The following is an 11,208-nucleotide window of genomic DNA, read 5'->3' as shown; positions in this document are numbered from 1 at the left end:
GTGAGGAGGACGTGTGGTATTTATTTCTCCCTCTGCCGTCTCAACCAGCTGGAACACAAAGGCATCTGACTGCAATCAGGACGGAGCAGAACTGCACGAAAACAAACAGTGTTGTTTGGAGCGCCGGCTTCCTGGCTTCTGTCAAACGCTCCGTTTGAGCGACCCTCTAATGTTCTGCAAGTGCAGATGCTGCAGAGCTAAACATTTAAAATTAGGGGGGAGAACAACGGGAGAATTCACAGGAGACGACATGAGCACGATGCTCTGAGACGACGAGGCAGAAGGTCATTCAATATGGCTGATGTGGTGACTGTGGCAGTGGAAGGACAGCTGCTGAACCATCCCTGGTAATGTGTCTTCAGGTGGACACTTGGGTTTCACTGAGCTTCAGCGGGACATCCAGGCGGGTGGAGGTGGAGGTGGAGGTGGAGGTGGAGGTGGAGGCAGAGCTGGGTGGCAGGGTGCTGCTGCTGTGACGCCCAGAGGCGCCGATGTGCTCCACAAAGAGGGGAAAGAGAAAACAGATGTTGACAATCAGCTCTTTTCTTCTCTCTCCGGCTGGCGAGAGGAAGGATGTTTGGGTAACTTATTGGATTTTGGGGATAAATTGGTGAAACGTGTCGAGGCTCGTTGGGCCGACAGGATCCTGCAGGAGTTCAGATGACTGAAGCATCAACACGCTGACAGCAGCTTGTGTCCACATGACGTGTTCTCACAGGCGTCTTGTTTGTGTTTGTTACAGTAATGAAATATATTGTTATGTTTAATACAGACGATGATTTCTGGGGATGAGTGACACATTAGTTCTGTAACCTTGTGTGTGACTGAAGCATTTATTTGTCATTAAACAGACTTTTCTCACCTGTTAACTTGTCAGTTATTCATAAAGTTCAACATTGAATCTTTCAGCTTCTCTGCTTCCAGTAAAACATTTCCAGAAATGTCAAAAGTGACGTATGAGGCTGATTAAACCCTCGGCTGTGAATGAAGCTCCAGTTTGTAGCTGTAAGGAGGAATATTCAGCATGTACGCATAATATGAACAGAAATAATCACCAGCCTTTAACGAGGACTTTAACTCGGGGCCTGGCTGCAGGATGCTGCTCAGTCTGCAGGCCTCGGAGAGTTTGTTTGAAAGTTTCCACCTTTTAAGGCTTTTGAAATATGAATGATTTCTTTCACACTAACGACTTCTGACATCTGACTTCAGTCTTTAATGTGAATGTGTAAATCTGTGTTCAGATGCTCTGCAGCGGTTGTCGCTTTTCATCGGCTCAGATCTGATCGGCACTCATTAAGATATAACATCAGGTGGAAATGCTCATTTTCTCCCTGGTGTTGAACTTAAAGCTTCTTAATATTGTTCCATCCGTCTTCATCAAGTGCTAAAACAGTTCAATCGGTCCTGAGTTTAAAAGAGAGACTGAAGTAAAAGATATTAAAAGAGAGTGAATGTTGTCAGCGGCCTGATGAAGTCTCTCTCCTGAGAAACCTCCATCATCAGCTCCAGTAATTATTGATTAAGACGTTTTAAAACCAGTTTAAAGTCTTCTGGATGAACTCTGATGAGGCATACACATGATTATTTTAGTGGAAAAGTGGTGAATGAATGACAGGATGTCACTCATTTATCTCAAAGTCAATTAAGCATTTCAAGTTTGTTGAAGTATTAAAACAGTGAGTTGTTGATAACAAATCAACACAAATGCTATAAATACACACACTTCTTTTTATTCATACGGTTTCAAAGGTCAAACTAGATATTTTAATAAAAAACATGTTCAGCTAACAACAAACAAACATACAACTGATTGAATCTCATGTAAATAAATCTAATTTTTTTATCATCTATCTGATTACAACCTGAATTTTTTGCACAAAAAAGTACAATCTGTATTTTCCCTGTCACTTCTTCATGCGTGTGTTCTGCAGCAGGAGTCAGAGCAGGTGAGCAGAAACCTGCAGGTGAGCAGAGAGAATAAATCAGCTGGCTTCAGTCATATTTCCTGTTTTCACATAAAACCCTGAAACTCAACAACACTGCCTCCTACTGGCCGCTGGAGGAATGAGCTGTGTGCAGGTTTGATATGAGGGACAGCAGGATGTTCACACACAGGAGTGACAGGTGTTTAATATAAAGTGACGTCACACTGACAGGTAAGTGTCCACAGGCCCTGCTGTATATTTACTTCATGCCATTTATTTATTTATCGACCACATTCTACACCATATTCATTTCAGGATGACACACATGAACATATGTGGCTGGAAATCTGGAGTTAAAACAATATTACAAAATGTGATTATGTAATTTTATTGTTTAGTGTTTTTTCACATTCACACATTAATCTCATGTATTAATGCAGCAGCATAATAATCACATACAAACGTCTCATTGTTGAAGTTTTATTTGTTCTTTTTTTAAATAAATACATGAAATCAGTGGTGGAAGTTAATGACAGCTAGCTCACACACATTAATCTGCTGCAGTGTTCATGTTTTTATTTAAAATAAGGCACATTATAATCTGCAACAACACAGTTATCATTATAAACAAGTGTCATATTATTAATAATGAAGCTCACTACTGATTAACAACTATGGATGATTATTATCACTAGTTTAACACCGCTACGGAGCCCCTGAAGGGTCAAAGTTGTATTTATGCTGACCCACAGGGCCGTTCGGTGTGCTGGTCCAGTTTAAACTTTGTTTTATGGGTTTATGGCTCGTTCCTCCGCTCAGAAGCCGAACTGAGCCGGGAAACAGCCGCCGAGGAGCGCAGGGCAGCAGCTGCTCGGCCGTGAGGACGAGGAGGAGCAGAAGAGGAAGATTTAACAGCTACAGGAACATTTTCAGTGTCATGGAGACTAAAACAAGCTAAAAGAAGCTAAAAGAAGAAGGAATACTGGATCCATCACAACACTTTAACATGATAATGACGTAAGTCCAGTTATTTATGTCTTCTGTCTTCAAACGGTTCTAACATTAATCTTTACTATGACAGTTTAGCTAAATAGCTGCTTCTGATTTTAGCCAACATTTTATTCTTATTCTTTTCTTTGAAAACTAAATCTTGTAAGTGTCAAATCCCTGCTGGTTAATGCAGGTTAGCTACAGTAGCAGCCTGTTGTCGGAGTTTTAACAGTTGGTGTTAGCTGATTATGTTAGCAGTGAGCTAACATTAATGCTAATGGTTTGTTCTGGTAGCTAAATATGATAAGTTCAGTTAGAAAACAGTTAATTTGTCTGCTCAGACATGTTTGTGCAATTTAGCCCAAAAGTAATTCTAGTAACTAACGTTAAAAACATTTAGTAAGTATCTTTGCATAAACAGTAAATGTTTAAGAAAGCTAACGAATGTTGGCAGTTAAAACGGTTAAGTTCAGGTGTGCTAACGGTTGCTAAGGTTTGACTGTTAGCTAAGCAGCGCTTGTTTGAGCAGCTAAAATAATGTAACTCAGGGAAGCTAAAAGCCTATTTTAGTAGTTTTTACCAGTTTGTGTTTGCTAATAGTTTATTTTAACAGCTGAAATGAGCTCAAGTGAGCTAACATTAACATTAACTTACGTGGTTTGCTTTAGGAGTTAAATATGCGAAGTTCAGTTAGAAAACAGTGAACTTGTCTGCTCATTGACTGCAGTTAGGTTTCTCTGTAGTTCATTTAAAACTATTTAATGGTCATTTCTTTGCAAGTGAAGGTTAGCTAATGGTTTCTGCAGTAAAATACTGTGAATTGTACGGTGTAACGGTTTAATCTGCATTAGCTAATAAAACAAAACTTTGTCTTAGCAGTTAAAATGGTTTTATTTCAGATGAGCCAACAGTTTGGTTTGACAACTGTCAGATTCGTGATTAATGGTTTGTTTAGGTAGCTAAAATTGTCTTAGTTAACATTTATTTGACTACTTAATCAGTTTAGTTCAGTTTAGCTGACCGTTGATAAGTGTTTCATGTCAGCTGCTTTGGTTTAAGTTAGCTCACTGCTAGTCTGAGCAGCTAAAACACTTAAGTTCAGGTTACTTAGAGTCTTATAGGCGGTGAGACTCCTCAATTTATCATCAACACATCACAAAATGACAATAGATTTACTTTGTAATCTTTTATTTGTTATTCTAAACTGTGGTGTTCTCAGTTGAATTGAGATTACAGTTGTTGTCCTCGATAGAATTTTAGCGATTGCCAAATTACAGAAGCTTGTCACAGATGTTCCAAATCACACGACCATCCGGCAGAATGCAAAGTGAGCCGGTGAAAGTCAATAATCAGAAAAAACACACATAAAGATTATTGATCGGTACTTGTCACCATATGAGTTAAGTGACTTTTAATGATGAAGAAACAAAACAGAAAACGTTGATTTAAATAAGATCAATGCTAAATCTATGGAGACACATTATGTTTAAACTTGCCGGCTATAATCTGAGGTGACACTTCCTAAAATCTCTGAAGTGTGTTGTGATGATAAAGAGTTGAGATTCTATCAGGAACTTCAGATCAGCTACAAGTTGAATTCTGCAGCACCTGGTTTGGCACCGGTGCTGTTAACTGGTAACTCTGGCTCAGGTCTGGTTCTTCAGGTGATCACATGTCGACAGGCTTATTTTCCAAATTTTCCTCCCTCTCGTCCTCCCCCTCTCGTCCTCCCCCTCTCCTCACCTCCTGGCCCGGTGTACCTTACCCCCCAACAACCTGAACGTCCTCCGTATCTCCGGCTGAATCACATTCCTCCGTTTGGCGGCCACAATGGGAGAACTGTTTGATGGCGGCTCTGCTCTGGTTCAGGTATTCCCCCTCTGATTAGGAACCTGAGCTTCACAGACCCCCCGCACCTCCTCTGAGCCCGTTATTACGCCTCCACTCCCCCAACCTCAACACAAACACACACTGAAATTATCTCACAGGTTAAAGCACATGTTTGTTGATGTGCGACATGATTGGACGCCGCTGCTTCGGACGAGCCTCGCCACTTTTATCTGTCCGTATCAGCGTGAAAACCTCGTAGCTCCAGTCGGGTCTTAGAATGATCCGGAGCTTCTGTTTGGGAAGAAAACTTCTAACCACAAGTTTTGTTATGAAACCTCAGAGAATCAAACATTCAGCTGCATGTACAAACACAGCCGTCAGGATGAATCCACACTATATGAATCTTTCAGATGGTTGATCCCATACAAAAGAAAAACTGTTGTATCGTGGACGAGTTTAAACTTTGGTGGGTTTTGTTCAAAAATTCGAAGGTACAAAGTTTTTATTGGGCGGTACTGAGATACAAAAATATACATGTAATTAATAAACCCAGTAAAGGTTTTATGAAATAGTAAAATGACCTTTGTTTCCCCTTAAATCACCTGAAACACTGTTAGAAGATTTAATGAGCACAAATGTTCTCTGCTGACACATGAAATATAAACACACATATAAGCAGATTTAAATTGAACAATTGAAAAAAAGACACAATATGTACGTTTCATGTAATTTGTCTACAAATCTGCATGAATGATTTTATACATGTTTTCTGTCATGAGTGTGTAAACATGTGACGGGGTTAAAAACATCCTCACAGATAGCAGCAGAGGATTTTTACATGAATGGCACTAAAATATTTCCCAGTTATGACACTTCACACTTTTACTTCACTACATTTCAGGAGTAATCCAGGTCGCAAGAAGTCACCTCGGTGTTTTTCACTCTGTGCTTCCTTTTTCTTTTTGTGTGACAGAAAAACTGATTCTAATAAAACATCAGGAACGATGTTGCAGAACATTATTTACACTTTATTAGTCACATTTGGATTTATTAACCTGTGATCAGGCGGAGAAACAACATCTTTAAAACAATAATGACCCCAGAAAATGTCAACCGACCTCAACAGAGTCGGAACAGTTAGTTTTATGACAAAATTAATTTAGACAAAACGCTGGGAAATACTTTATTTATTTAGTGATGAAATGTAACCGAGTACATCTTACCAAAGTATTTTACTGAAGTACAATTTTGAGGTTCTGCTGATTTATTCTTCCACTATTTACTCCACTACATTTATTTCATAGATTACTAGTTAGTTTTCAGATTACGAGCTGCGTCAGAACCAATGTTAATAATTTCTAATTGTTTATTTTATTGAGAAACACGTTGAAAAAAAAAACACTAAATGTGATTATTAGAAAAAAGTTGAATATTGGATCTGATGATCGTCCGTGTGTGTTATCAGCCTCAGTGTAGATGTAAATATATGTATTATTTACTTGTACTATTGATACTTAATTACATTAAATACATTTGTTATCAGACACTTTTACTCGAGTACTGTTCATGTGCGTGACTTTCACTTTTACAGTCATATTTTGACACGATGTTTGAACTTGACTGTTCTGTATTTTTTACGACCCTGTCCTTTTTAATCACTTATAACTGATCAATGAAGCATCAGCAGTGACTCATTTATTAACATTAATAAAAGCCTATGAAGGCGCCTTGTTTCAAAGTGCTTCCAGATATTAACTCTAAATCTATTTAGTTTGCAGCTTTTGTTACTGGAGAGCTAATTTATAAAGCAGGTAAAATAACTGAAGCTGTTTCCTGGTCAGTGTGAAGTGTTTGCACGCTCAGTACTGATGTGACATCTTGTAGCGCTGTCACGTGTAAAGAAGTATTCCTGTCAGTTGTATTAGTACGTGTACGTGTTCATTCAGAGCTGTGAAGTGTGAGTGAAGTGAAATGAGACTTACTGACGGATCGCTCTGATGTTTCCTCTTCTCATGCAGCGTGAACGTCGAGCGGCACCGGTCGGCTTCTCTCTCTCCGGGCTTCGACACGATCGCTCGGTCTGGAGGTATTTATGCCAAAACACACGAGTTTTCTGCTGAAGGAGGGATGGAAGGGGTGAGGATCGTGGGGGAGGAAAAGGGGGGAGGAAGGATGGAAACCCAAAACAAAACATAGCATGATAGCCTGTAAGCAGTTCCATGTGTCCGGAGGAGTGATCGCCCCGTGGTCCTCCAGCCCTCTGCCCTCTCTCTCTTTCTCTCTCTCTCTCTCTCTCTCTGTCTCTCTCTCCCTCTCTCTCCCCCCTCTCTCTCTCTCTCTCTACCTGCCTCCGTCCCATTAAAGTGACCATAAAGAAGCTGTAGAAGTTGTTTGGAGTCAGTTCAGTTCAGTTTAGCCCAGGCTGCCTCCTCCTCCTCCTCCTCCTCCTCTTCTTCTTCTTCTTCTTCTTCTTCTTCTGCTCCTGGTGATGATGATGATGATAATAATGAAGAACAAGCTCTAATTATACCCGAGGAGGAAAAAAAAAAAAGGGAGAAGCGACCCGAGGTGCACGGCGATGCGGAAAAAAGGCTCATCATTCTGCTCGGCTGTGTGTGTGTGTGAGTGTGTGTGTGTGTGAGTGTGTGTGTGAGTGTGTGAGGGGGGTGTGTGTTCTTTCTCTCTGAGCAGATGACTGCCGCTCACCTTGCCACGGGGTCTGCATGAGATTGGTTCATTGTCAAGGAGCTTTTTTTTTTTTTTTTTACCCATGATTCCATATGGTATGGAGCAGGCTACATGTTGCCCAACATGCCAGTGCAAATGTTTTCTCAATTAGGTGTCTTATCTCCGGTGAGCGCTCTCGCATCAGATGAAGCTTGCTGACAGCGTAATGGCAGGGAAAACCTCGGAAGGCTCCATCAAATGGCAGCTCTGCTACGACATCTCAGCCAGGACCTGGTGGATGGTAAGTTGGCACAACATTTTCTCTCTTTTTTTTTTTTTCTTTCTTTCTTTCTTTCTTCTCCGTCCTTCCTTTTTCTTCCACCAAAAGAAGAACATTCCCTCCTCCTCCTCCTCTCTCGTCCTCCTTCTTGTGGCTGAGCTCTCAGAAACACAGCAGCTTTGTGTTTTATTTCCAAAAAGCTCCTGGATCTCAGACGCGCTCGGGCTGTTTGTTGTTTTCAGCGTCTCCGCCGCCCCCTCGCTGAGCTCCCTCGCTCGTCTTCGCGGCATCCCGTTAGCAGACGGGTGCCAGCTCAGGTCTTCAGCCGCGGGTTTGTTCCTCCCTTCTGCTGCCGTGACGCTGCGGCTCCTCTTGTCATCCTTTACGTTCTCCCTCTCGTGCTCCGTCTAATTAACAGGAAACTTCTGTGAAAACACACAGAAAGTCCTGCTTTGTTTCTGTTCGCTCTCCGAGAAATAGCTGAGCATCGCGCTCGGCTCCTGAGCTCTGACCCGTCACTGCCACTGTGGCAATTACATCGCACCAGGGAACAAGCACCCCACCTCCCTCACACCACCTCCATGTGAGCGCTGGTGTCCCGGGACAAGCCGGGGCTCCGTCTGCAGCGCCCGGGCCACATTTAGCAGCTTGTTTGGTCAGCGAGGCCAGCCGACCTTTGACACCCCCGTCACTGCTGTTGTGGCTGAGAGAATGGAAGGGGGATGAGGTCAGAGCAGGGAGAAGCTGGCAGACAGACGGGGGTTGAGGGGAGTTTGGTGGGTCCGCTGAGAGACGAGGACGGGGGTCCGGGGGTCCGGGGGAGTTTTGGTGCTTCACAATAGTCTATTGTGACCGGCTCGTCCAAATGAGGCAGAGAGATGAAAGAGCTCAGAGAGTTCATTAGAGGACAGCTCATTACATGTCACCGTTACATTTAACACTATATTACCACGGCGAGCTCAGCGAGGAGCTCGTGGCCGTCTGGTTGGTTTTAGTGGATGGACGCAGAGTTCTGGTGCTGCAGGTCCGTTCTCTCCTCCTGCCGGAATAAAAAGAGTTGTGTTGCCAAACAGACAAAGGCGGCTTTATCCTCTCCGTAACAGGACCGTGAACTTTGTGAATTCCTCTCGGTCAAACCAAAACCACCACCCCCCCGTCCCCTAAATGCACACACACACACAGACACACACGCACACACAGACACACAGAGACACACACACACACACACACACACACACACACACACACACACACACTTTCACCGTCCAGCCCACCACCAGCAGCAGGACAGCGGCGAGATGTGATGGGAGGTTTTTTACTCAGCGGCCGCCGTGTCCGTCTGCTCAGGGTCCGAGGAGTGTGTGTGTGTGTGTGTGTGTGTGTGTGTGTGTGTGTGTGTGTGTGGCTCAGTTGGTGGGTGGGAGACTTTTGCTCCGTGTGTGTTTTGTGCCTGAGTGTACCGGCCCGGCCCAAAACGTTTCAGGTTTTTTAGTGATTTTATTTCTTAAATGAAATTGATTTTTAAAATGTTTTATTAAAGGGGTTGTGTTGTTTAACATCTGATGCTGAACAAGCTTCATTATTTTTATTTTATTCCCTTTGTTTTCTCGGGGACGCTGCATATTAATGAATATTACTGTAAATAATTAGGTTAGTTCTCAGTCCCTGATCAGGTGTAAAGTTTGAAACAGGTTTAAAACAACAATCATCAGAGACGTGAGACGTGTCACGCGGACATATCACTTATTTAAAGTCTGATAATATCTGCAGTTTCAGGCAGAACACTTTCATTTTCTGGATGTTTGAGTTGTGCTGCAGTCGGGTCAGAAGATTGTGGGTTGTTCAGAATCTCTCAGTGATGAATTTGTTTCTGATTCTAATCACAGACGTCAGTGTGGACTCAGTCTGTGGTTCCCGTTATGTGAGAGGACATAAATTCAGTTAAGCTTCTGCAGTGATAATTTAACAAGTCACACATTCAACTTAAAAGACAGTTTTACCTTTATTTTGATGTAATTATTCTGTTTCTAAATTTGGTATTAAATTCACTACAATTAATAACTATACTCTTTATACTCTGTGTTTAAAGAGGTATTATTTGTATTGATGATTGAATCAATTTAAAGTATTACTTGAAAAATATCCTCGTGATGTTAAACCGTCTGACCTGACTGCAATTTATTATTTTGCTTATTTGTACTTATTTATTTTTTTTCCAACAAAATGATCGACTTTCTGAAGGAATTGAAAAATAAAATGTTGCCATGTTGCATCAGATTTACTACAATCTGATTTAAATCAATATAAAAAAGCACATTGCATATTTATTATGGTAAAATAAATATTAATGAATATGTTTCTTCTCCTATGAAATTATAGAAATGATTCAATTAATTTGAGTTTTTCTGTGGCTTTATTTTTAAAGTATATCACTGTCTGAAAACTGTGGGAACAATAAAATGTTTGAACCCTCAAACTAAATGTAAAGATACATTTTATCATTCAGTTATAAACAGATTGTGGGTTATTGACACGTCGCTGATGCTTCTCCGTTAAACGATCGCAGCGAGTTAATTAGTCGGACGTAAATCCGTCCGGGCTTCAACATGCGAGTGTGAAGCAGCAGAGAAGGTTAAAGGAGCACAAAGAGGATTATCTGCTTAAAATTTAAAAAGCAGCTGATGTTTCCAGATGATTTCTATCAGGTCATCTCAGGAAACACGTCCGCTTTTTTAATTTAGTCTTTAAAAGGATTTTAATCTCATTTATATTTAAATGTTTTATGATTCCACAAACCGCCATGAAAACGTCTGTTTGAGGATTTAATTTGTTGTCTGTTAATTTATTAATATTAATGTTAATGAAATGAAAGAATCTGATGTATTTCGGCTCATTTTACATTTAAAGCATTTTTAACAGTAAGATTCTAATTAAAAGATATGAATGTTTTATTCTTTTCATGTATCCATCATTTACATTTCCACCGTCTGCATCATAACTTAATTGTCTTTGTGCTGTTATTACAAAGCAAGCGGCTCTTTAACATTTTAATTCTTAAAGATGATTTTAATCTCAAAATACCAACGTGCCTAATTTCTGTATTTCTTTTTCTGTAAAGTCAGTTGCAGTTGTTAACATTTCATTATCCCTCCGTTCTGTTTACATCAGCAGGTTTTAACATTAACATTCCTGCCTCTCCGCATCACTACACACACAGTACATTTATATTAAAATGAAACGCGTAATAATGCCAGTTGAATCGTTGCCAGTTCGTATATATTGTGTCTCTCCAGGCTCGCAGTAAACGGCTGTGAAACGAGCTTCAGCGCTGACGACTCGTCTGCAGCCGAACTACAGTAAACACACTCGAGTGTAATCAGATCTTATTAATATTAACATTTAATGCAGCGGTGTGAAGATAAAGAGCCGCACAGAGCGACTAACAAACAACAAGCAGGAGAGCAGAAAGATTTGTAATTACGTTTACATTTTGTCAGTCTGATAAAATTATCTTTG

At 40.9% G+C, this 11,208-nt stretch overlaps 1 protein-coding gene and 1 long non-coding RNA gene across 3 annotated transcripts in view; one reads left to right on the top strand and one right to left on the bottom strand.

Moving 5' to 3' along the window:
• Positions 1–1,705: 1,705 nt before the first annotated feature.
• Positions 1,706–7,564, bottom strand: LOC115590801 (uncharacterized). Its single transcript, XR_003985836.1, has 2 exons — positions 7,452–7,564; positions 1,706–6,861 (listed from the first exon to the last, which is right to left on the bottom strand). It is a non-coding gene; the product is annotated as an uncharacterized LOC115590801 (long non-coding RNA).
• The window catches only part of LOC115590799 (nuclear factor 1 A-type-like), a 68,621-nt gene continuing 60,021 nt past the window's right edge, over positions 2,609–11,208 (top strand). The window contains exons 1-3 of one of the 2 annotated variants that reach the window (XM_030432226.1): positions 2,609–2,942; positions 6,764–6,831; positions 7,585–7,713. In XM_030432226.1, the coding sequence (XP_030288086.1) occupies positions 7,618–7,713 (96 nt within the window). In that variant the 5' untranslated portion in view covers positions 2,609–2,942; positions 6,764–6,831; positions 7,585–7,617. Of the gene's footprint in view, positions 2,943–6,745; positions 6,832–7,584; positions 7,714–11,208 lie in introns of those variants that run through there. The other variant, XM_030432227.1, reaches the window with a different exon arrangement.

The sequence above is a fragment of the Sparus aurata genome, chromosome 11, assembly GCF_900880675.1.
Source record: "Sparus aurata chromosome 11, fSpaAur1.1, whole genome shotgun sequence".
NCBI classification, from domain to species: domain Eukaryota; kingdom Metazoa; phylum Chordata; class Actinopteri; order Spariformes; family Sparidae; genus Sparus; species Sparus aurata.
Note: the sequence above shows the minus strand (reverse complement) of the source record. Positions and strands in the feature narration are given on the sequence as shown.